Genomic DNA, 27,777 nt, shown 5'->3' with positions numbered 1-27,777 from the left:
GGTGGTACTCTGCCCCGCTGCCAGTGCTTCAGCTGGAGTTAGGAGTTCCAGTTTATAAGCCTTCTGCTGGGAAGAAGGGCTGCATGCTGTGGCTCCCTGGAGCTCCGGAAAGGGCTGTTGGTGCTGGGCAGAGATCAATGATGCTCTGCACTGATACCAGCTCTTCCACTTGGAAGTAAAATGAAAATTCTGTGGCCTCACACAAATTCTCCAGGGCCACTGATTGTTGTAGGTAGAGGTCAGCTGTGCTTTGCCTCGATGGCAGCTCTTCTGCTGGAGGCTCACTGGGTTGTTCCCCCTTAGCAGAAAAGTCTATTATATCCCCAGTCTCTGGGATTGCTTATAATCTAGGGCAAGGGCTGGCAGTACTTGGGCCCAGTGCCAGCACTTCAGTGGGTAACTCATGATCCATACCATCCATGGGTGCTGGAGCATACTGTTGAGCTTTGTCACAGTCTTTTTTATACTTGTTCCAGTTCCCATTCTTGTATAACTATAAGTCCAAGTCAGGGCTCAATCCAAACTCACTGTGAAGTTCCATCTCTCTAACATTTCGAATGTCCTTCCATCTCCGCTCTGCTGCAGTACCGAAATGTGGATCTTCCTGCAGCATCTCAAATACTAATCCCGGGCCGCTGAAGTCATAGTCTTCTATGAAATCGCTGTTCTTCAGCCAAGGACACATTTGGGTAGCATACCATTGCAGCGCCCGATACCCATCATCCAGCACCATTTCTGTGTGGACCAGCCTATACAGCTCCATAATCCATTTCTCTCGAGAATGCTCTCCTAGGAATGGTATACACAAGTCTAACTGCAGCCAGTACCTATCCAGGAATGTAGGGAGAATCTTTCCATAATAGTCTTACTTCACTTGGAGAGCCTCCATCCAGAGCTTCCGGCAGATCACTTCTCTCAATTTCAGCATATCCTGGGCAGAACTAGGCTCTTCATACTGGGCGATATTCACTTGCATTCTGCAGTTGAACTTTGTTTCCCTGGCGTCCGGCTCCTGGAACACTCCTTCGATATCACCCGACACTGGGTCCCGGTGGTGGTTCGGATGTCCCAGACTGTAGGAAGCATTCCACTGCTTGCCACCAAATGTGACGGAACGCCTGTCACCCTGATTGGGTGATTCTGTCAGAGAACCACTTCCTCGCCACTGGGACACAGGACCAAGGTATTATAGCCAGGCATTGCACCCAAGATTAGACGAGACTAGCTTAGATGTCAAACGGGAACTCTTTATTGAACTGAAAACAGGTTTTTATACACTCCAGAAATATTGCCCATCCCCTCATGAACAATAAAACAAATATTACATTTTGGGATAAACATTCCTCACTGATTAGATAATGAGTTGAAGCTGACATCAGTCTAATCCTATCATGTAGGCACCTCCAGAAGGACTTGCCAACAAATAGGTGACTCAAAGAACTCAATTAACAATGGGAATGCATACCTAGGAGACACACAATGGGAGGAGATAGTAAACACATAACACCTTAATATACAGATTAGAGCAAGAGTCCTCAGCATGAGGTTATTTTGCTGATTATTATTATGATTATATGAACATCTCTGAGTTTAGGAAGGAGGAGGGTTGAAGCAGTCAATGCTAGTTTGGGCACAGAGACCCCAAATCTGTATTTTGGTCCTCCAGTTCTCAGAGTCTGTGTGTTTTGGGGAGACATGGACTTGAATATGAAGTAAACTACTCCCAAGGCTCCCCCCAGGCACACACACCAAAGAATAGAGCCCCCTCAGATGCCAGGGCCATGGTTAGTAGGCAAGAGGCTAGCCTGCAGTCCCCTCCAAAAGCCCCTTCTTCTCTGCAAAAGAGAAGAAGGTTTGGGGGTAAAAAAAAGACATCACGGGGGCATGTCCGAACCATGAGGCAGAGCAGCTGCTAATCCCTGGAGCTCCGCTCCTCCGTAGCTACCCTTCAGCAGACCGAGCCAACACACACACGTGGCCAGGGTCCAACATTAATGTTGACACATCAGGACATTGCACACGGCGGGGATTCACAGGTATCTATTCCCTGCCACGTCCACGGCACCTGCAGTGCAGCCAAGATGGCGCTCGGCTGCACACAGATCACAGGAACAGCAGCTCATGACAGAGGCAGACCTGAGCCTCCTGCAGAATGAGGCAGACATTCTATCCCCTATACCCACCCCGCGGCTCACCAGGGAATCCTCTCCATCTGTATCGGAGCCCTCCCAATAGTCAGGCCTGCAACACTGGACTATGGATTCTGAGCTTAGATCCTCTGGACCTTACCCACCAAGCAAGACATAGAGACCCTCCCTTCCTGGATGGACTTAGAATCTATGGTAAAGAGGCGTGTGCCCTGCAGAAGGAGATAGAAGAGGTCAGGCAGGACATATCTCAGGTGAATGCCAGGGTTTCCTCCCTGGAGGAAGCAAGGAACTCTGTTAACTCTTGCCTGGCTGCACTGGAGGAATATTGTGCCTCCTCCTGCAGGAACTGTATCACCGTTCTCCTCTGCCTGGAGGATGCCGAGAATCACAGCCAGAGAAATCTGCACTTAAAGGGAATATTGGAATCCATGTGTGGTGCTGACCTTTATCCACGGTCCTGGGTGTTTGCAATACCATCCTGGGCAAAGCCCTAGATACCGAGCTAGAATTAGATAGAGTAGACTGGATTCCCTTGCCCAGATCTCGCAGTCCAAGTTCTCCTAGGGCTGTTTTATGCGAGTTCACTTTTACAACGTTAAAGAAGATATCCTCCGTAAGGCTTGGCAGAATGGCCCGTTGGACTTCGATGGGGCGCATATCCAGATTTATCTGGACCTTTCTCGACATACAGTTGTGTTCAAAATAATAGCAGTGTGTTGAAAAAAGTGAATAAAGCTCAAAATCCTTCTAATAGCTTTTATTTCCATACACACAAATGCATTGGGAACACTACACATTCTATTCCAAATCAAAACATGAAGAAAAATATATCAAATTTGTGTTGTTCCTCTAAAAAAAAATTGAAGAAAAGTGAATATTAGACTGTTCAAAAAAATAGCAGTGTTTGTATTCTTCTTTACAAACTCAAACATTCACTATATAAACTGAAAAATGTTTGAAGATTTTGCTTTCCTTTGAATCACTTAATGAATATTTCGTTGTATAAGCACTGTTTCTGAGAACTGCTGTACATCTGTGTTGCATGGAGTCAACCAACTTCTGGCACCTGTGAACAGGTATTCCAGCCCAGGATGATTGGACTACATTCCACAGTTCTTCTCTATTTCTTGGTTTTGCCTCAGAAACTGCATTTTTGATGTCGCCCCACAAGTTTTCTATTGGATTAAGATCCGGGGATTGGGCTGGCCACTCCATAACGTCAATCTTGTTGGTCTGGAACCAAGATGTTGCACGTTTACTGGTGTGTTTGGGGTCGTTGTCTTGTTGGAACACCCATTTCAAGGGCATTTCCTCTTCAGCATAAGGCAACATGACCTGTTCAAGTATTCTGATGTATTCAAACTGATCCATGATCCCTGGTATGCGATAAATAGGTCCAACACCGTAGTATGAGAAACATCCCCATATCATGATGCTTGCGCAACCATGCTTCACTGTCTTCACAGTGTACTGTGGCTTGAATTCAGTGTTTGGGGGTCGTCTGACAAACTGTCTCCGGCTACTAGACCCAAAAAGAACAATCTTACTTTCATCAGTCCACAAAATGTTGCGCCATTTCTCTTTAGGCCAGTCAATGTGCTCTTTGGCAAATTGTAACCTCTTCAGCACATGTCTTTTTTTCAACAGTGGGACTTTGCGGGGGCTTCTTGCAGATAGCTTGGCTTCACATAGGCGTCTTCTAATTGTAACAGTACTCACAGGTAACTTTACACCTTCTTTGATCTTCCTGGAGCTGATTGTTGGCTGAGTCCTTGCCATTTTGGCTCCTCTTCTATCCATTCGAATGGTAGTTTTTTGCTTTCTTCCACGTCTTTCAGGTTTTGGTTGCCATTTTAAAGCATTTGCGATCATTTTAGCTAAGCAGCCTATCATTTTCTGCACTTCTTTATATGTTTTCCCCTCTCCAATCAACTTTTTAATCAAGGTACGCTGTTCTTCTGAACAATGTCCGGAACGACCCATTTTCCTCAGAATTTCAGAGAGAAATGCACTTTAACCAGCATGTACAACATTTGCTGCCTTCCTTCCTTAAATAAGGGCAATAATTGCCACCTGTTTTTCAAAGAATGAATGACCTCACTAATAGAACTCCACACTGCTATTATTTTGAACATGCCCCTTTCAATTAGTGATTCAATTACACAGAATCAGCAGAATGCATGTCATGACTGTTGGGTCTGTTGGATTTCTATTACTCTACTACACCTGCTAGTAAATTATTTGCCATGTAGAAATATAATTTCTACCAAAAACAGTGATTGATCAGGTTAGTGATGTCTGACTGCTATTATTTTGAACACAACTGTACATAGATAATTTAGAAGAATGTAAAAGGGAGTCCCAAACCTTTAATAATGATGGCTAAATGGAATATTGGAAGATTTGGGACAGTCTATAGCTTGTATCTGAAAGAGATTATGGTAATACAGGGGAAATCTTTCTCAATGATCACCCAAAGTTTGTGATTTATTTTGACTCCTATCAAGCATACGTGTGAACAACAAAGATTTACAGTATTATTCAAATCCTAGTCACCCTCTTCCTGCCTTGTTCACTGGTGTATGAATCACATTCCTCATGTAGTTACCTAATTAGGCTGAAAAAGGATGTATGCCTGTCAGTTCTAGCCATTCAAAACTCTTGCAGTTTTGTTCTAGATCAAGTGTTTTTAAATTGGGGGGGTATCAGTCATTTTTTTTTTTTTTTTTTGGAGCAATGAGAGCCAAGTGATGACAGTACATGACTGAAACATAAATGGAATAGAAGCACAATCTTCTGCATAATTGAACCTCAGATCAAAGTGAAGAATTTGTGTTGATGTTGTCATACGATATGTGAGCAATATTGTCTCTACCTGTACTTTCATTGGCCCCAATTAGAAAGCAGTGGTATGGCCTTACTGTAGCCATACTGCTACTTTAAAAAAATGTATTATTATTAAGCATAGCTATGTACTTTACAGATTGGCCTTGCGACTCAGCTTGCTTCTGGACTTCAAGGCAAGCAAAGAGCTATTGATGATAACAGTGAAAGGTGAAAAAATAGTGCACAATCAAAGTCATGTGACTGGTCTTTCCTCCAGTTATGAAGTTCTCTCTGCAGTGTTTAGGCAGAGAGAACCCATGACACCACAGCCTTTGGTGCTAAAATTTAGGCTGCGATGTGAAGTAACACTGCAGTGTCCAGGAATTGCAATATCCTTTGTTCACTATAAACACAGGTCCATATTTGTTTTAACTGCACAAAAGCAGCAAAAATCTCATTAGTTGTAGCTAACTTGCATATTGGAGATTTCTTGTTTTTATGCAACTAATGTGATAAAATCCTTTTTGATTTTCCTCCAGCTTTGCTTTTCCTAGCTATCCCAGTGCACAGTAAAATCAAGCTACAGGTCTATATTGAAGCCATAATGGTACCTAATAGGACTGATGATGGTGTGATGAAGGGAGTATGGGGACATATTGAGCAATTAATTGCGAGTCTGTAATCATAAAAAAAATTCAAAACCCCTTGTGTCGAGGAAAGCAAAACAAAATGGGATTTTGTGCTGTGCTATCTTCATTATATGCTATGTTTTGTAAGGGTAAGGCTGTTGTGGGTACAGGGTGAGGGGGGCACTTGGAAACTGAGAACATGCTGGCCTACTTTTTTTTTTTTTTTTTTAGGCTTTTATTTGGGGTAACCTCATCAGAATATGAAGGGAGTGAAGAACTAACTATAGTATGGTGGATAATTCCAATTCCTCATTGAGGCCTCCAGGTGCCAGTGTATTAAGGGTATATATCCAGAAAGTATCTCTTTGGCAGAGGTGTTTGAAGCGCTCTGCTTGCAGGGGGCCTTTGGAGATGGTTTCTATAACCCATACTCTCATGTAGTCTGAGGATTGGGAATGAAACTCCGAGAAGTGTTTTGGGATGCTGAGTTTGTTTTTGCCGTCATCTACTGAGTGTCTGTGCTCACTGAATCTTTGGCGAAGTGTGTGACCGACGTACAGAAGATCGCAGGGGCAGAATATACAGTAGATGAATTCAGAGGAAAAATTGTAGAATTCTTCTAAGTGGTAGGTTTTCCTTGGGTGGTGAATTCTTTTTGTCCATGTAGGACATATTTGCAGGTTAGGCATTTGGGTTTTTTGCATTGGTACATGCCTTTGATGGACACAAAGATGGGTATGGGGTTGGTTTTTTTGGCTGTTTTGAGTTGGCTAGGGGCTAGTTTGCTTTTAATATTCGTAACCCATCTGTAGGAGAATTTTTGGGTTAGCGGGATGGAAATTTTGAGGTGTGGGTCCTCCATGAGGATACTCCAGTGTTTGCGCAAAATGCGGTCCATTTTGCGGTGGTGGTTGTGGAACTTTGTGGTGAAGCATAGTGGTCTGGAGTTGGGGTTGTTGGGTCGAGGGTGTTGGTCTGTGGGGATAGTTAGATAGAGGGGAAAATGCTTTTTACACCAGTGGTTCAGGATAGCCTTTTTCCAGAAATTTTTATTTGAGCTGGTTACCCTGGGCAGTGTAGTCCTACTTACGCATATAATTGTGTTTGAGTCTGCAGAGCTGGCTTTTTGGGATATTGTTTATCCATCTGGGGTGATGGCAACTCTGGAAGTGTAGAAATGAGTTGCCGGCCATAGGTTTGGTATAATTTTTTGCATAGATGGAGGTGTTGGTGTGGCAGAGTTCTAGGTCTAGGAATCCTAGAGTGTTGGGGTCACAGTCGGATGTGAAGGATAGACCAAGCTGATTAGATGCGATTTTGCGCTCCCTCTCCCCACTCACCTCTAAAGTACATCCGGTATATTGGGAAACAAAAACAGAGCGCACAAACCTTACGCATTATAAGAAAAATTAATAATAGCGCCTATGGTCAAAATTATATAACTTACTAATAGTGTACCAGCTGCAAAAAATCACCCTATATGAAGTGTACCAATAAATAAATAATTTGCGCTAGTAAATGTGTATAAATATATAAATATATATAAAGAAATCATCAAATCATAAGTCCAGAAAAAAATATATATATGCCAATACCACAAAAAAAAATAAAATATATATTTATATAAAAAATATATAAAAAATAAAAAACTTTTAAGTGCAAAAAACTTTTGTGCAAAAAAAGTGTCTAAATATGAAAAATTTCACCAAAAAACCTTGATAACATAATGGCAGATCATCCATAAATATATCTTCAGAAACGGAAACTCTGCAACACACCGATCCTCATCGATCGAAATAACAGGATGAAAAACTTTGTAGTTAATCGAAAATCCACTTCTCCAATAGATAAAGGACCACCTTCAAACGTATCCATGGGGGGAAATGCCAAGCACTCGAGAGAAACAGAAAGACTTCATGGTGCAATATTATAAAAACCAATTCCTTTATTAGGTACTCATTGCACTTACTCAAGAGGTGTCCCAGCCGACACCAGCATCAACAGCATAACAGCAATCACATAAACGAGCCTGGCTACTCAGCACATGCGCAGTAGCTGGCAGCCAAAAACGTAATGACGTCACATCAATCAAGCTCCGCCCTACGCGTTTCGTCATCGACGTCCTCACGGAGCGGATAGATGTGAGACGTCTCAACCTCCTTAAATATTCACTCACAGGAAACGAACAGCTGACATCAATGGGGAATCAAGCAAAGCAAGCCGCCCCACAGATGACAGGAGTCCACAAAGGATATATAATGTATCCAATATATTTGCCATCACAAGCAAAAAAAATTTAAAACAAGAGAACAAAAATAAAATAAAAAGAAATTTAAATAAAACACTAATGATAAATAAATTAAATAAATAAATAAATACATTAACGGGCCAGCACCCTCTAAGACTGTGTTTCAAAAAGGGAACTTAAAGGGCCAGTAACACTTTAAACACAAATAAAGGGGAACTCTAGTAATAATACAAAAATAATGCAAAAATTGTACAAAAAGCATACAATCTCCCATATATCATCTTTAAACAGTTGCCTATATAAAAATATACTTAAAATAACATAAAAATTAAAAATTTAAAATTTGTGAGAAAACAATTCAAATCTATATCGACATTTAACCCAAATGGTTGCAAGGAATTTAGTTCATAAATCCAAAACGTCTCTTTTTTGGAAATCTCATTAACCAAATCCGAGCCCCTCCAATGGGGTTTTACCATCTCGATCCCATAAAAGGTAAGTAAGCTCGGATCACAATTATGTACCAATTTGAAATGTTTGGATACACTATGTTTATCAAATCCTTTTACTATGTTTCTTATATGTTCGCCTATTCTTGTTTTTAAACATCTCCCAGTTCTCCCAATATATCTCAAATGACATGGACATTCTAAAACATAAATCACATGTGTAGAATTGCATGTAATCAGGGATTTAATATCATATTCTTTTTTGGAAAATGAGGAGCAGAATGACTTTCTTTTTTTATTATTACCAACTTTTACAGTCCTACAAACTTTACACTTCCTACAAGGAAAAAAAACATTTAAATTTGGAAACAGATCGAACTTTTTTGGGGGTTCGATGACATTGCGAGCCAGTTTCATCCTAAGAGACTTATTTTTCTTATAAATGAATTTAGGAGTTTTAGATAAGAATTTATTTAGTATATCATCTTTTAACAAAATGGGCCAATATTTTTTAAAAATTCGTTCAATATTTTTGTATTGCATATTATAGTTAGTAATAAAGGGTACATTATTTTCAAATCCCAAATGAGCCTTTCTATTTCCAAGAAACTTCTCCCTATCTTTAATACTAATCGAATTTCTCTCTTTAATCAAAAAGGTCTTATCATACCCTTTCTCTATAAATCTTTCAATTAACACCTCAGATTGATCGAAAAAATCTTTGTTAGCGCTACAATTTCTTTTTAATCTGGTAAACTGACTTTTTGGAGTGCTATATAACCAATTTGGATGATGTCCACTAGAAATAGGTATATAGCTGTTTTTGTCCACTTCCTTGAAGTAAGTTTTGGTACAAATTTGGCCATTATCTTTATATAGGACCAGATCCAAAAAATTAATTTGCTCAAAATCACTCATAACAGTGAATCTCAATCCATAGCGGTTCATATTAATATATTCCATAAAGGAATCAAGCTTTTCTCTGGATCCATCCCATACCATTATAATGTCATCAATATACCTCTTGTATAGCGCCATCTCTGGCCATTTATTGAAAATACTTTCTTCCTCCCATTTATCCATTACCAGATTTGCCACACTGGGAGCATACTTAGCTCCCATGGCAACACCCTTACATTGCTGAAAAAAAGTGTTGTTGTACCAAAAGAAATTGTTATTCATCGCAAATTCAAGTAATTCAACAACAAATTTCCTCTGCGATCTTTTCAGGAGTGATTTATGTTTAAGGGCCCATTTTACCGCATTAATTCCATCATTTTGATCGATGTTAGTATATAAAGATTCTACATCTATAGTAACCAACATACAATTATCAACATTATGTTATTCTTTAAGGATGTTAATAAGATGTCCACCATCTCTCAGAAAAGCCCTATTTGTCATAACAATGTTTTTCAGAAAAGTATCAACATATTCACCAACTCTTGCAAATAAAGAATTTATCCCACTCACAATGGGTCTCCCCGGTGGGTTCTCCTTATTTTTGTGTATTTTTGGTAAATAGTATATAGTAGGTATTTTTGGATGTTTAATCAATAAATATTTTGCTTCTTTTTCAGTTAATACCCCCAACTCTTTTCCTTTGTTGATAATACACTTAAGTAGTAATTTAAGTTTCTTAGTGGGATTTTTTTGCAAAATTTTATATGTATCTTCAGATTGTAATAATCTCTCCATTTCTTTTTCATAGTCATTCTTATTTAAAACAACAATACTTCCCCCTTTATCAGCACTTCTAATTACTATATTCTTTCTCTTTTCAAGATCCTCAATACCCAATTTTATATCTGGTGGAATACAGTACGAATTTTTAACATTAATACTCTTAATCTCATTTTCTACCATCTTTTTAAATACCTCCAGAAAAGCATTTCCAGAAATCTTAGGGTTAAATGTAGAAGCATTTTTTAAACCACTATTTTGAAAACCATGAGAAGATGAAGTAGGATTGTTTCCTGTAGATTTATTCAATTCAAAAAAATTTTTAATATTAAGTTTTCTCACAAATTTTTGCAAATCAATAAAAACATCGAATTTATTTAAATTCGTCCTAGGTATATATTTCAAACCAAGGTCCAAAAGTTTAATTTCTCTTTCAGAAAAAGTAACATCACTCAAGTTATAGATTCCTGCCCCTATTATTCTCTTTTTCTCTTTTTGTCTCCTTCCTCCTCTTTTGCCTCTGTATTTCTTGTTCCCTCTTCTCTGCCATAATTCCCTTGTTCTCTCCAATCTTTCTCCTGTGGTCTGTAACCCCTTGGTGCCATATTCCACCCCCGGTGATGGTATGAAAAACCCCCCCTCGATGGAAAAAAATTTTGGTTTTGATAACCTCCTCTCCTATATCCATTACCCCTATATCCACCTTGACCTCTATAGTTGGAAAAACCTCTTGAAGGTCTACCACTATATTCATATTGATGAGGTAATTTATCATGAACATTTTCAGGTGTTCTATTGCCAGAATTCTGAAATGTCACTTTTTGTTTAGGAGGAGATATAGTGGTTTGATTAACCGTTGGGGATTTTAAATTAGGTATAATAATTTTTTCAGGTGTAGAAAGTTGGGAGTCACACCCATCTGTAGTGATCTTCTCTTGCCATTTATACACTCTATTATTCCTATAATCTTCAGTGTCTCTTTTATATTTTTTAACCTTTTTATTTTTAGTATCCTTATCGACTTTAACAATATGATCCTGTAAATTCTTTGATCGATCTTTATAATCATTGGTATCTGCAAAAGGTAACATCACATCCTTCAGCTCTTTAATTTTAAAGTCTACTTTCCTCAATTTAACCTGTCGCCTTTTTATAATTAATTCCAATAAACTACTTTCACAATGGTTAAAAAACTGAAACCACTCATCTACTAATTCTCTATCATCCATCCCATCATTGGCAGGTATATCCCATCTCAACCTCCTGGGAGTAATTTTCTCTTTTAGATAGAGTTCCAAAGTATTCACATCCCACCATATTTTAATTTGCTTCTCCAAAAGATATTTTAAACTTTTGAAATTTTCTTCTAAATTCATACTATTTGAAATACCCATGGGATTGAAAACTTCACTAAGATCAACTTTTCTTTTTTCCATATATCCAAAAATATCCATGGCTGCCAATTATAAAATCCCTCTAAAAAGAGAAATTACTAAAAATAAGAAAAATTAATAATAGCGCCTATGGTCAAAATTATATAACTTACTAATAGTGTACCAGCTGCAAAAAATCACCATATATAAAGTGTACCAATAAATAAATAATTTGCGCTAGTAAATGTGTATAAATATATATAAAGAAATCATCAAATCATAAGTCCAGAAAAAAATATATATATGCCAATACCACAAAAAAAAAAAAAAATATATAAAAAAACTTTTAAGTGCAAAAAACTTTTGTGCAAAAAAAGTGTCTAAATATGAAAAATTTCACCAAAAAACCTTGATAATATAATGGCAGATCATCCATAAATATATCTTCAGAAACGGAAACTCTGCAACACACCGATCCTCATCGATCGAAATAACAGGATGAAAAACTTTGTAGTTAATCGAAAATCCACTTCTCCAATAGATAAAGGACCACCTTCAAACGTATCCATGGGGGGAAATGCCAAGCACTCGAGAGAAACAGACTTCATGGTGCAATATTATAAAAACCAATTCCTTTATTAGGTACTCATTGCACTTACTCAAGAGGTGTCCCAGCCGACAGCAGCATCAACAGCATAACAGCAATCACATAAACGAGCCTGGCTACTCAGCACATGCGCAGTAGCTGGCAGCCAAAAACGTAATGACGTCACATCCATCAAGCTCCGCCCTACGCGTTTCGTCATCGACGTCCTCACGGAGCGGATAGATGTGAGACGTCTCAACCTCCTTAAATATTCACTCACAGGAAAAGATGATATACTAAATAAATTCTTATCTAAAACTCCTAAATTCATTTATAAGAAAAATAAGTCTCTTAGGATGAAACTGGCTCGCAATGTCATCGAACCCCCAAAAAAGTTTGATCTGTTTCCAAATTTAAATGGTTTTTTTCCTTGTAGGAAGTGTAAAGTTTGTAGGACTGTAAAAGTTGGTAATAATAAAAAAAGAAAGTCATTCTGCTCCTCATTTTCCAAAAAAGAATATGATATTAAATCCCTGATTACATGCAATTCTACACATGTGATTTATGTTTTAGAATGTCCATGTCATTTGAGATATATTGGGAGAACTGGGAGATGTTTAAAAACAAGAATAGGCGAACATATAAGAAACATAGTAAAAGGATTTGATAAACATAGTGTATCCAAACATTTCAAATTGGTACATAATTGTGATCCGAGCTTACTTACCTTTTATGGGATCGAGATGGTAAAACCCCATTGGAGGGGCTCGGATTTGGTTAATGAGATTTCCAAAAAAGAGACGTTTTGGATTTATGAACTAAATTCCTTGCAACCATTTGGGTTAAATGTTGATATAGATTTGAATTGTTTTCTCACAAATTTTTAATTTTTAATTTTTATGTTATATTAAGTATATTTTTATATAGGCAACTGTTTAAAGATGATATATGGGAGATTGTATGCTTTTTGTACAATTTTTGCATTATTTTTGTATTATTACTAGAGTTCCCCTTTATTTGTGTTTAAAGTGTTACTGGCCCTTTAAGTTCCCTTTTTGAAACACAGTCTTAGAGGGTGCTGGCCCGTTAATGTATTTATTTATTTATTTAATTTATTTATCATTAGTGTTTTATTTAAATTTCTTTTTATTTTATTTTTGTTCTCTTGTTTTAAATTTTTTTTGCTTGTGATGGCACATATATTGGATACATTGTATATCCTTTGTGGACTCCTGTCATCTGTGGGGCGGCTTGCTTTGCTTGATTCCCCATTGATGTCAGCTGTTCGTTTCCTGTGAGTGAATATTTAAGGAGGTTGAGACGTCTCACATCTATCCGCTCCGTGAGGACGTCGATGACGAAACGCGTAGGGCGGAGCTTGATTGATGTGACATCATTACGTTTTTGGCTGCCAGCTACTGCGCATGTGCTGAGTAGCCAGGCTCGTTTATGTGATTGCTGTTATGCTGTTGATGCTGGTGTCGGCTGGGACACCTCTTGAGTAAGTGCAATGAGTACCTAATAAAGGAATTGGTTTTTATAATATTGCACCATGAAGTCTTTCTGTTTCTCTCGAGTGCTTGGCATTTCCCCCCATGGATACGTTTGAAGGTGGTCCTTTATCTATTGGAGAAGTGGATTTTCGATTAACTACAAAGTTTTTCATCCTGTTATTTTGATCGATGAGGATCGGTGTGTTGCAGAGTTTCCGTTTCTGAAGATATATTTATGGATGATCTGCCATTATATTATCAAGGTTTTTTGGTGAAATTTTTCATATTTAGACACTTTTTTTGCACAAAAGTTTTTTGCACTTAAAAGTTTTTTTATATATTTTTTTTTTTTTTTGTGGTATTGGCATATATATATTTTTTTCTGGACTTATGATTTGATGATTTCTTTATATATATTTATACACATTTACTAGCGCAAATTATTTATTTATTGGTAAACCTTACGCATTGCCTCAGTAAACAATTAGTTGAGCTCTGATGAAGAAGGGACCCCCCCCTTTGAAACGTGTCAGCGTCACTCTGAGAGTTTTCCTTTCCGATGGGATTCGCATGTGTTTCCTTATAATAGGATTCGCTTTTGGATTATATATATCTGTTTTACTACTACTTTTGTGAGTATATCTCTAAAATCAATAAATCAACTAATTGTTTACTGAGGTAATGCGCAAGGTTTGTGCGCTCAGTTTGTGTTCTCCACTACAGTTTGTATCAAGCTTCCCCAGCTTTATGTTGGAGCTGCACAGCCTTTGATCAGTCTGGGATGAACTTCCATACACCCTAATATTATTGATCCATCGGCCCTCTACTGATCTGGGTCCCTGAGCGCAGGAGGTGTTGCATCTGTGTCTACAACAGGTGTATGTTTGACTGTAATTCGCCATTAAAGAAACAGTGAACCAAGAAGTTAAACTTGATCTTCATCTTTTAGTGAAGGTTAAATAGTTTTAGACCAAGTTACATACAGTGCTGTGTCTGGCAGCAGGACTGGAATTCCCTATCCTGCTCCTGGAACAAAATTAAGCCAGACTGAGCGCTGCATAGTCATTTGCAGGGAGCTTTGTGTTCTATGAATGAATACAAAGCTTCATCTGATTGGCTGAAACAGAGTGGTGGGTGAATGACGTCACAATCTCTGATTCAGAGGAAGCTTTGTATTTTTAGGGCTTTATTCAAACTGACAGAAATACAGTACCTTGAAAAAGTATTCATACCTCTTGAAATCTTCCATATTTTGTCATGTTACAACCAAAAACATAAATGTATTTTATTGGGATTTTATGTGATAGTCCAGCACAAAGTGGCACATAATTGTGAAGTGGAAGGAAAATGATAAATGGTTTTCAGAATTTTTTTACAAACACATCTGAAAAGTGTGGCGTGCATTTGTATTCAGCCCCCCTGAGTCAGTACTTTGTAGAACCACCTTTCACTGCAATTACAGCTGCAAGTCTATTTGGGGATGTCTCTACCAGCTTTGCACATCTAGAGAGGGAAATTTTTGCCCATTCTAATTTACAAAATAGCTCAAGCTCTGTCAGATTGGATGGAGAGCGTCTGTGAACAGCAATTTTCAAGTCTTGCCAAAGATTCTCAATTGGACTTAGACTGTAGATCAGAAATATTCAGATTTCAGGCATTGCAATCCGCATGTCCATGAGATCAGACAGCGGACTTCTGGACACTGTATTTTATATGCTATCAATCTACTTGGTTTGTGAGTATATTATGTTTACTGTTACCCTAGATTAAAGTGCTAAAGATAATGCACTAGGCCTTAGTGTCCTCTTTCGCTTTTGATTTTTCTCAAATACACAAAATTATAAACAAACAGTACCATAAGAGGGGGGAGGGGTAAAGCACTGTCAAAATGTTGCAAAAAATTACCTTTTATTGAAAAATCCCTTAAATAGCAATGTTGTCTCACCCTCACCCTCAACACTCAAACTATACATTTCAGGCTGGGTTCACTCTTGTGCAGTATATCGCATGTGATTCGCACAGGAACCGCACCGCATTCCTGTGCAAATCACATGCGATTTGTACTTGGTGCGATTGGAGCCATACATTTTGTATGGCTCAAATTGCACCACATCCACACCAAAAAGGTGCAGGACCCTTTTGTTGGTCCACACTAGAATCGGATCACATGGGTATTCAAAACCATGCAATCTGATTCTGCACATCGCACCGCGTTTTGTGGACCAATTTCGTGGTGTTGTTAATGTACACACCCGCAGCAGTTCGCATGAATGAGGTGCGATTGTGATGCGGTGCGGAATTCGCACAGAAAACGCTGCGAATTCCGAACCGCATCTGTATTAACCCGGGCTAAAATGGGTAGTTGTCATAAATATAGACTCTGTCTATATTCCCATAGACATGCAGACAAATCTGAAGCTTACCAATAGCACCTCTATGCATATCGTACCTATGACACATGTTGAGCATGGGCACTTACCTACAGTACCCCATTTTGGCTGGAAAATGCCACTGGATGTGTAAACAGGATTTGTTACCAGCACAAGGTTTATGTTGGTGTCAAGAGGGGGTTTTGCATGTGTGGTTCCCTTAACTATATTGGGTTAAGGTTTTTGGGATCCCTTTTTCTACAAAGGGTTGCAGTTTATACAGATACCTACCTCCTGAGGGTGTTCGTTTTTGAGTTATGTTTTTTTCTTGTGTGACTTATATTTCATATCTACTAAAGTTGGTGCTGGAAATATGTTCTTATCCTTAGAGTACAGAATGGCCCCATGACTAAAGAAGTGCATGTGCAGTTGATTGAGAATGGTGTGACCAGCAGTAAGAAGTCTACAGGCTCAGAAGATGAGAAGGTTGGGCACAGTGAAGTCCAATCAGCCACTATTGCTGCTGCCACTGCTGCCGCTATTGCTGCCACTGCCCCAGTCTTGAAGGTAACTCATACGTATAACTATGTTTATCCCATGCATTCTATTTGTGGCCAGTTTGTCGCATGCAACAGTAGTTACCTAGAAACTAACAGTACACAGAATTTATGCTAATCAGTCTTAATAAGTATACATTCTGAGCTTCTTACAGTGCATCACTCTTCATATCATACCCCCTGTTCATAGTGCATCCTATCTCATCCCCTAGTCACACAGTCATCCCTCCTCTTTCATCTCACCCTCCTGGTCACAGTGCATCCCTCCCCATTAACCTCATTCCCCAGTGTATCCTCCATTCATAGGGCTTCCCTCACCACCCAGCTCACATCCCAATCACAGTTATTTTCTTCCCACCTTCTGCTTACAGCCCATCTCTCCCTAGATACTCACCCCCACCCCTTTCCTTTCCACTCATAGTACATATCTCCCCAGTCACCTCACCCTCCCGGTCACAGTGCATCCTTCACCGTCTAGCTCACATCTCAATAACAGTGAATTTCTTTACAGCCCATTCCTTCCCAGCCCCTTCACCCCTACCTCCTTGTCAACACCTCCTCTTTTTTCCCCCTTTGGGTCACAATGAATCCCATCCTGGCTACCTTACTCAATTGCCTACGTTGTGTTACAGTGAATCCCTCCTGCAATCAACATTAACCGCCTTCTAATAGTACACCCTTCTCTACTTCTACCATTAAACTTACTGCCACTCTTCCACCATCTTAATCACATTTTTATTCCATCAGTGCATACAGTTCCTCTGCTGCTTAAAGTGGTTGTAAACCCTTACATATACCCAGTGAAGTGACTGACCTCAGGTAATACACAGAGATGAAACAAATCCTCCTACATAAGTTGTACCAGTTTATCTGCAGTCCTCTCTACTTTACAGCCGTTCTGAGCTGGCAGAAAGCAGGGGGACTGAGCTGAAACCACACTCTGCAGAGCTCATTGAGGAGAACTGTGTTGAGGAAAGAGACTTTACCCCCCCCCATCACACACTCCTCACAGGAACAGAGCAGAGGCTGCCAATCTGTTGGCGCTCCCTCCCCTGTCACCTTTTTTTCCCTGGTATCACTTATTAGAGGTGATTCATGCTGATAGCAGAGGAATGAAGCTGACGAAGCTACGAGGGGCGTGGCGTAACGCGTAGATGTGACGTAGTGACGTGGTGACGCACTTCCGGGTTGGCGCCATCTTGCTACACCAGAGTGCCTCAGTACACCCATGAGAGGTGTTACAAGCGATTTTTTCATCTGCTGAAATGTGAGTTGTGACTTGGCGTTTTTTAAGGAATAAACGTGATATACAGTGTTACACTATGGAGGATTTTTGTGTTTTTGTTCCATGATTATCACCATCCTATGAGCTTTTTGAATACACGTACAGCGGTACCTATTCAAGGGGAATAGCAGATGGTGAAGGAGAGAGTACTGGAGAGTGAAGATTGTGTTGCACCTGGAGATAACGCATAGGGTCAAGGTGTGACCCGGCAGGCTTTTTGGCCCCTGTGGGTCGCAGGGGGAAGGTGAGCGGGCAGGCTAGCCATTTAAGGATTGTCACCTACCACTTTGCACCAGCACAGAAGCATGTGTGTCCTCTAAGAACTGATTTATTCATCTATATATACTGTGGACTGCATTTATATCTACAAACAGCAATTATATATTATAGAGGGAATTACTGTGTGCCGTGTTTGTGCGGGCTGTATAACACCGTATTCACTTTCTTCTCACGGTTGAAATCCACTCTATTGTTAATTATATCAGCGCTGCATCACTATTGATTATTTGTATACCTATATGTCCATTTAAAAGGTGAGGATTGGATGTTGGCAGCTGTTTCTTTATTATATATTGTAGGCTTAGCAGCGCAGGTGGACCTATTACTTATCTTCTTTTACTTATTAGAGGTGATTCATGCTGATAGCAGAGGAATGAAGCTGCAGACAGAAATGACACTGCTCTTGAGACAAGTACATGCTTTAGAGGGATATATTTTGTTCATATTTCATGTCCGAGGTTTACAACAATGGCTCAAAATTGATATGGTCCAGAATTATTTAGAAAGAATAACCGTGAACCAGGAACGCACTACCATATATGGTGGGATTGCCCAGTAGCTCAAACTTTCTGGGTTGAAGTTTTTGACTTGTTATCCACACTTAGCGCTACCAAGCTACAACCCAATCCGACAACAGCTCTACTCAATCAACGCCCTCCTGGCATTTCCAATTCACAATTCAAACTCCTTCTGCAAGTCACTACGGCAGCCAAGCAGGTCATTGCAAAATCCTGGAAATCCCCCTCTTTAAATATTACAGTTGTTAAAACCAGAACAACGCAAGCTATGATACACGCAAAGGTGGAAGCCACAATTCTTGACACGATCCCTAAATTCTTAAATGTTTGGAGTCCCTGGGTAGAGTGCTTCTTCCCGCCTAACTTTGACGAATCTCTTCTTCTCCCTTGATTTGTATGCAGTACACCTTGGACACTGTTCATGACCTACGTCATGCGGTGCATGGGTGTCGCCATGCTCTTACTTACCATTCATGAAGTCGTTGCTGTTGCCCTTTATTTACTCCCACCCTTTTTTCCTTTCCCACCCCCCTTCAATCCTCTAAATTTCCTCAACCTTTCACAATGTTCCAGTGAGTCATTATCCCAACTAATCAAATTTATGAAACCTATCGCTTATAACTCCTACTTATTTGCTTACACCAGAAACCTAGCTTTGTCTTTGTGATCCTCTCTTCCCTCCTTATCATAAGGACATTGACGCTGTCAATTTTTATTCCCTATGTTTTGTTGTTAGTACAATGCCTATTGTATGCTAGTAATGTCTCTCTGTTCTTGTTACATTGCTTCATTGTTAATAAAATGTTTGAACAAGAAAGAATAACCGTGAATAAAGCACCTGGACCGGATGGCATACACCCACGGGTCCTTAAAGAATTGAGCTCTGTCATTTCAAAGCCATTGTTTCTAATTTTTAGGGACTCAATGACTGGCATAGTACCACTGGATTGGCATAGGGCCAATGTGGTGCCTATATTTAAAAAGGAATCAAAATCTTTACCAAGTAATTATAGACCTGTTAGTTTAACTTCTATAGTTGGGAAGATACTGGAGAGCTTAATAATAGACCACATAGATGAGTTCTTGCTGGAAAAAAAAAAATATTAAGCAACAGACAGCATGGATTCATGAAAGACAGAAGTTGTCAAACAAATCCGATTTCTTTTTATGAGGAGGTGAGCAAAACCTTGGACAGAGGGGTGGCGGTGGACGTGGTATGCTTGGATTTAGCAAAAGCGTTTGACACAGTTCTCCACACACGGCTAATGTGTAAGGTAAAGTCTACAGGCTTGGAAAAATCAGTTTGTAAATGGATAGAAAACTGGCTAAAAGATCGTATTCAGAGAGTAGTGGTTAATGATTCATACTCTAAATGGTCTAGGGTTGTCAGTGGTGTACCCCAAGGTTCAGTGTTGGGACCCTTACTTTTTAATATATTTATAAACGATATAGGGTCTGGGATTAAAAATCCCATTTCAGTCTTTGCAGATGACACCAAACTGTGCAGTGGAATAACGTCTTTACAGGATATTTCCAACTTACAAGGCGACCTCAATGCACTGTTTATCCACTTTCCAACTGAGCTATAACTGAATGACGGCTACAGTACGGTTGTCCAGTTCTTGGAGGGCATCCTATGACGTCCTCCCAGAATGCACCCTCCCGCACGCCCCCAGCGGCATTCACCAGGTACTCTCTGCTCTCTGTAACCACTGTGTCCTACAGCTGATCACATGATGAGGTAAAATACCAATCACAACGGCCTTTTACCATGTGATCAGCTGTGTTCAATGACACAGCAGATCACAATGTAAATATAGTTGCCAATTATCGGCAGCACTTTCCTCACACTGTCACAGCGTGAGGAAAGTACTGTTGACAACCGGCAAATGACACAGAGGACATCTGCACCGACCATCAGGGCACTGATGATCAGTGCCGCCTATCAGTGCTGCATATCTGTGCAGCATTATCAGTGCCTCCTCATCAATGCCCACCAGTGCAGCCACCTCAGTGCTGCCAATCCGGACCACTTCATCAGCGCCCATCAGTGCTGCCTATCAGTGCAGCCTCATCAATGCACATCTGTGAAGGAGAAAAATTACCTGTTTGCAAAATTTTATAATAGAAACAAAGAAAAACTTTTTTTTTTTCAAATTTTTTGCTCTATTTTTTTTTTATAGTTCAAAAAATAAAACACCCAGTGGTGATTATTATCACCAAAAAAAGCTCTATGTCTGTGAAAAAAATGATCAAAATTTCATATGGGTACAGTGTTGCATGACCACGCTGTTGTCATTCAAAGTGCGACAGCACTGAAAGCTGAAAATTGGCCTGGGCATGAAGGGGGTAAAAGTGCCCTGTAGGCAAGTGGTTAATTGGGCAACTGAGTGGCAAATGAGGTTTAATGCTGATAAATGTAAGGTTATGCACTTGGGAGCTAAGAATATGCATGTATCATACATACTAGGGGGGGTACAACTGGGGGAATCAAAGCTTAATAATGGCATGCAATGCCAAGCTGCGGTTTCCAAAGCGAGCAAAATCCTCTCTTGTATTAAAAGAGGTATAGGCTCCAGAGAGAGAGATATCATATTACCCCGGTACAAATCATTAGTAAGACCTCATCTGGAATATGCAGTTCAGTTTTGGGCGCCAATTCACAAAAAGAACATTAGGGAACTGGAGAAAGTACAGAGAAGGGCAACCAAACTGATAAGAGGCATGGAGGAGCTCAGCTATGAGGAAAGATTAGAGGAACTGAATTTATTCTCTCTTGAGAAGAGGAGATTAAGGGGGGATATGATCAACATGTATAAATACATCAGTGGTTCATATAGTGAACTCGGTGTAGAGCTATTCACCCTGAGGTCATCACAGAGGACAAGGGGACACGCTTTACGTCTGGCGGAAAAGAGATTTAATCTTCAAATACCGAAAGGTTTCTTCACAGTAAGAGCTGTGAAAATGTTGAAAAGACTCCCTCAGGCGTTGGTTCTGGCCAGCTCAATAGATTGCTTTAAATAAGACCTGGATTCTTGTCTAGATACACAGAATATAACTGGATACTAACATTTATTGGTACATTGGATGCAGGGAACATCCAATTGCCTCAGATTGGGAAGGAGGTTTTTCCCCTGTTGCATTGGACAAACTAGCATAGTAGCAGCAGAGCTGTACACTAACACATGGCAGAAGAAGTAATGGAGCATAAAAATCTGATATGGATATAGCAGCCCATCACACTTGGATCTGGGGTTTTAGCTGAGAACTGGTGTGAATGTTGAAGTCATCTGTCATCATTGTTTCCGCAGGCTCAGAGTGATCTGGAAGTCCAGGTGAGCTCTGTTTCACAACTGCTTAACAAACTGCAGGAGGCAGACAGGCAGCTGCAAAAGCTTACAGAGCAGCAGATCAAGATCCAAAGTCAACCATCAGAAAGATTGTATCATCAGGAAAGAGTGACCGAGCTGGAGAGGCAGCTGGGCCAACTGACAGAACAGCGCCTTCAACATCTGGAGAAACTCCAGCAGCAGCAGCTGGAGATGCAGGTATGCACCTTAAGGATTTTGCTTGTCTTACATAAGAAATGGCAGATAAATTGGCAGTTGCCACATACTTTCCACTGGGACACATATTAACACAGCCCTTTCCCTTAGGAATTCTGCACACAATCGGGGTCTTTTAGCAGCCTGTCAGAAATCATTGACCAGAATGTATTGGCAACTTGCCCAGTAGACAGACCAATACTTCACAATGGGCTAGAAGAATCTTTATAACCAGGACATCAAAGTCTATAAAAACATACTGCTGGGGCCTACATTTTCTGAGCCTCTTCTGTTGGTGTCAGTGGAGCGACACATTCCCTAACACTTTATAGTTGCTAGTTGGCTTTCTAATGAAAGAAAATGGATATTGTTTAAAGCATTTTCTTTATTTTATTTAGAATTTAAAACCAAACTTCCATAAACAAAATATGAATATTTTAGACTTGCCTAATTCCAGGCAGCAGGTGGGGCCAACAGGCTCAATTTCACACATTTACTAGTCTAATCCTAAAGCGCATCATTTGTGCTAAACGTAAGGAGTACAGCGTACACCTGTGTACAGCCATGCATAGCCATTCTTTTCCATGGGCAGTTGTACGCAGCACCTCGGTTTCCTAGACATTATTAAAATGTTTTGTTTTGGAATGCTATAGGCTGATGCACTTTGTTTGCTCCCTGATCTACTTTAGGGTTCCTACTAACTGTGGCCATTGGTTGACAGTCTTTTTTGCTGCATATTGGATTCTTTTGCTGATTTAACCAGTTTTGGGTGGAGAAATTGGAGACCACTCTGCTGATAAGCTGATACCATGATGCAAGTTTGATGATAAACGCTATTTCCTTCATGACATTGTCAATACGTAATTGACTCTCTATTGTGTATATAGTCTTTTGAGATGACACACACGTGTCTGTGATTTTCTCATGTCAAATGTGTACACTCGTATGATAAAACTGATTCTAGCTAGTGCCAAGTCTGAGTGTTGCTGTATAAGGTAATTGTAGTGCGTCAATACCCATTTGGTGATTCTTATCGCAGTGTAATGGGCTCAGGATCTCAGGCAGTGCTTGTTTTCTTTGGCTTGCTCAGCCTACCAGAAACAATCATTCTTAATTGCTAACCTTCCTCTTCCTGCCTAAATCCTTTAACTGCTTGCCAAATACCTGTCATGCTGTCTTGACCTGGCACAAGCGTTGCATTCCCTCTCTCCCAGGCTGTCAGTTGATGTGATTCCAGACTTTCCACTGCAGGATTTTGAGCTCTGTGTTCTTTTTTTCTATGACTGTGTTTATACGTTTCCATTGGGATAATATGATTACGTTTTTGTATTTTCCACACTTAATGTGGTGCATCAGGTTTTTAATGGGGATTTGTTAATAAAACTAGTCTTACAACATATTTTTTTTCATTTTGCCCTGACGTTAACTTTAGGAAGACAGCATCACAGAGTGCATTAGATTTTTATGTCTGTCATACTGAGAATTATGGGAAGTTGATTTGAGTTATTATATCAAGGTCATTTAAAACATGTTTTTAATGATTTGTTGTTAAGAAGGAATTTTACTCCCCCTGCTCTTATCCCCCACCCATCTCTGTATACCTGTGATGCTGGGCTTCAATTAAAAAGCATACTCACCTGCCCACCTGATCAAGTATCGTCCTGCTGTGATCCACTGATCAGGTGTCACTGCCTGTGGCCTGCACTACCAACTTGGAGGACTCTGTCACCAAGAGCCCGGCTGCCTCTTCTGGGTTCATGTAGCCAGGCCTGCAATGACGTACACCCACTCCATACCCACCGCTCAGTGAATGGCCTTCTGAACCCTTTTGGGATATGTGAAAGGGGATAACCCAAGACGCTAGAGGATTAGGACACCTCATTCTCACCTAGGCGAGACTGGTGGTAGAGTGAATGGAGGTGGTGGGGCCACAGGAAAAAAAAATAATAAAAAAAAATAGACCAAGCTCCAGAAAGAAAAATGTTGTTTAGATAGCATAGTTAGATGGTTAAGGCAGGGGCATACAGTCCCTTTTTAGGGTGAAAATCCACTTTGATGTTGACTAAAGGTCGTTTCTAATGTTTACCTGGTGTTCTGTTTTTATAATTGCTGGTCTTCAGTTGATAGTAATGTGTGTGTGTGTATATATATGTAGGTATGTGTGTAAAGTGTGTGTGCGTGTGTGTAAAGTGCGTGTGTGTGTGTGTATGTGTATGTGTATATATATATATATATATATATATATATATATATATATACTTTTTTTTATTTTTTTTTGTCAGTCTAAATACATTTTGTGTTCACTTTTCAGTCCCACTTTATTAGATCTGCAATCAAGGCCAGTGCGAACCCTCCTGAACCCGCTTCTGCGTGTATTCATGTTTCCAGTGCAGTCCCTAAACCACAATCCCTCCATCAGCCACTGAACACCGCACCTCCCTGGAACAGTATTAAAGGTCAGATATCATACTTCTATTGTTTAACCCTGATGGACTGGATTTGTCAGATATGGTAACTATTATTGTTGGCTGCCACCTAGTAATGCTAGTTTTCTGGCTGTCTATGGCCTTTGTCTTTCTGACTAAGAGCTCTTGAGCTGTATACTTGTACCACTCTGGGACTCGGAAAGCATTGCAGACAGAGGGGTCCATGCATTTGTAATTTTCAGCTAACGCTTAGCAAAGTCTAAATGTTAATTTCTGTAAAGGTGTCATAGACTCTCAGTTTCAAAGGAAATTTCTGTGGAGATAAATATATGGGCAGCCACTGCTGACCTTTCCTTCTGATAATGCTAGTCAACTCACTGTTCTGCTCACCATCTGGCTTTGATGCTTTTTGAGTTTCTAACGTGGAAATAGTATAGATAACAAAGAATTCTGTCGTCACACTACCCTTGTTGCATGTTTGTTCTGCATTAGTGGATCAGAGACTGTTGAAGCCAGATACAGCACCTAGCAATCACAAAAAGGTCAGCAATGAAAGCCATAAGGTTTCCTTTAAGGGGAAACATTAGTAGTCTTTGATCAGTTTTTTTATTTTATATTTTTTATTTTTATATACTATGGTATATAGTTTTTTTATTATGTATATAAAATGCATGTTTTATAGATGAAAATGTAATACTGTGAGCTTCTATACTTCAGTCATGCCTACATTGGTAAGAAAGCCCAGCACCAGCTCTGAACATGTTAATTACTCCCATAGACAGAGGTACTGTAGGTCCTTGTCTCTGTTGCAGAGGAGAGGGGATTATGTCCCTTCCTTGAGATATTTCTCACTTTGGATATAACCTGAGATCCTGTTATTAGGTCTATAGTCATAGTTCAGCAGTAAACCAACCTTCTGACACTTTGCAGTACCAGATTTGCTCTTGCCACCTGCAGTCTGCAGAAAGGGTTTTACACTGATGGATTGGATTTGTCAGATATGGTAACTATTATTGCTGGCTGCCACCTGGTAATGCTAGTTTTCTGGCTGTCTATGGCCTAAGTCGTTCTGATCCATGGATACATAGCAAGTAGGTGAAGTTAAAGTGATGTCAGAGGTCTTGATCTGTATACTTGGATATAACCTGAGATCCTGCAATTAGCTCTATAGTCATAGTTCAGCAGTAAACCAACCTTCTGACACTTTGCAGTACCAGACTTGCTTTCCACCTACAGTCTGCAGAAAAGGTTTTACTCTTTTTTTTTTTTTTTTTTTTTTTTTTATACCAATGAACATGATACATGAATAGAGAAAATATGTGGACAACACTATTTATGTATCCTCTATAATTATGGTTTTGTTTTCATTCCTTAAAGCTGCCGTCCCCTTTGAGGTAGAGACCAGTGATTCAGGAAAGTCGCCCTTAGAGACTCCAGCTCCCCGCAGGTTTGCTCCGCAGCCAATATCTATGAATATGCAGCCTCCACCAAATGCTGTACTGGGGAAGGAAAATGTCCAAGAGTCTAAAAATCCCACAAACACAGGTGAGATTCCATATGTCTTACATGGGCAAATACTAGTTCACTTCATGGTGCAGACATTAAAATATACTTACAGGTTCCAGCCATTTGCAGTCAAATAGGGCCCTCCTGCCCAAGCCTGCTTGAGGAAAAGTTGAACGACCAGAATAGATTTTTCCGAAGAATTATTGTTTACTTTGAAACAACCACCACCCTCAACTCTCTGCTCTCCATTAACACAGACCTTGTGCCATGTACATTTCCAAACTTTGTAATGTCAGTAAGCATCCTTGGAGGGGGATTGTCTAGCATCCAGGTTCCTGAAAATAGTCAGCCCACAACTACAATACAAGTGTGCATATCTCTGTGCTAATCGCTAAAGAAAAAGAATGCTAGTATGATCTGTGGTCAGGACCTAAACTTTACTGATTATGAGTGAAAACAACTTTTTAATCAGTATATTCATTTGTATATCATATGGGTGATGGATAACCTTCCATGGTGACCATGTACAAATTTTTTTTTTTGACAGTTGTACAATTGTTCCTGTTTCCCTGTGCTGTAATGTAGTTCAGCTCATGCACTGAACATTTATATTTTTCATATTTACCAAAAATGCATAAGGCTGTATCTGTTTATGGTTATATTTAGTAATTTTCTCAGCTTCTCGTACTGAATGGTCATGCTTTTTTATTCAGGAATTCTTATTTAATAGGCCAAAAAACTTTAAATTATTATTTTTTTTTACAGGTAAAATTCACTTCTTGCAGCAGATTCTGGGATATGATGGCACTCCCTTGTCAAACTCATCATGCACAGCACACAATCCCTTAAACCTCTCAAAGGTTGACAACCAGCAATTTAAAAACAGGTAATCAGGTTTCTACTGCATCATACATGTGTTTTATAGGGTGATGTTTGCTGATATGTGCTTTGTCAGAAGCCCCCATTTGAAGTGTAAATGATTTAGCTAGGAAATACTTTCAACAACCTTCCCTCACACTGTAGTGCTTTATGCAAGCAGAGCTAAGTAAGTGTCCTCAGACAGGCTTGTGTTGCAGAAAAGGTAAGAGATACCCTTGATCAGGTCTGGTACATTACAGAGTGCATGGTATTTAACTTGTTTTTCTTCAGTATTGAACTTCACAGTCATATTTAGACTCTCTCCGCACAGTTGTTGTAACAGAAAAATTAAGATAAGACTAGAAATATCTCTCTCTCTATCTATCTATCTATCTATCTATCTATCTTTGTTAATCTATACAACTGCATGTCTATTTTAGTTACTTTGGTTGTGTTGTGCTTTTAAGTTTTTACATAAAGGATTGTTAGTGTAAGAGTTTGGATTACTGAATGGTTTAGTGTTAGCCTGTTAGGGAGGTTTAGCATTAGGGTTACAGGGAGTGTTATGTTGGCCATACCAATATAGATTTTTTTCCTTTTAGTCTGCAGACTAACAGTTACCTGCATCCACACTACACAGCGCAAATGGATGAATCTCCTGTCACGACTATTGTATTTTGACAGCTGCCCCTCTGGCTGTCAAAATACCAAAACAGCGCCTGCATCTGATTCAGTGCAGTCCTAGTTCTACCAAGAGTTTTCTATTTTGCTCCCTTTTTTTCACACTGAGGAATGCCGGCTGGTTGGCAGCCGATAGTGCCACTCACTGAGCAAATTTTTTGCTGGTTTGTCAGGAATTGGCTGAAATTTGCTCAACGTATATCCAGCTTTAATGTGAGGGCTACATGGAGTGTTAATGTGAGTGTTAGGGTTACAAAGAAAACTAGCATCAGCATTACAGGCTGCATTAGTGTGAGTGTGTTAGGGTTGGTGT

At 39.7% G+C, this 27,777-nt stretch overlaps 1 protein-coding gene across 4 annotated transcripts in view; it reads left to right on the top strand.

Moving 5' to 3' along the window:
- KIAA0586 (KIAA0586 ortholog) overlaps window positions 1–27,777 on the top strand; it is a 253,660-nt gene that overhangs the window by 21,417 nt on the left and 204,466 nt on the right. For all 4 annotated transcript variants that reach the window (XM_089661119.1, XM_089661118.1, XM_089661120.1 and 1 more), the window contains exons 5-9: window positions 16,196–16,373; window positions 21,760–21,996; window positions 24,305–24,449; window positions 25,797–25,964; window positions 26,691–26,811. In XM_089661119.1, coding sequence (XP_089517245.1) covers window positions 16,196–16,373; window positions 21,760–21,996; window positions 24,305–24,449; window positions 25,797–25,964; window positions 26,691–26,811 — 849 coding nt within the window. The remainder of the gene's footprint in view (window positions 1–16,195; window positions 16,374–21,759; window positions 21,997–24,304; window positions 24,450–25,796; window positions 25,965–26,690; window positions 26,812–27,777) is intronic.

Source organism: Staurois parvus, unplaced genomic scaffold, assembly GCF_062004578.1.
Source record: "Staurois parvus isolate SC_StPar_1 unplaced genomic scaffold, SC_StPar_1.0 ptg001316l, whole genome shotgun sequence".
Classification (NCBI taxonomy): Eukaryota; Metazoa; Chordata; class Amphibia; order Anura; family Ranidae; genus Staurois; species Staurois parvus.
This window is presented reverse-complemented; position numbering and strand designations above follow the sequence as displayed.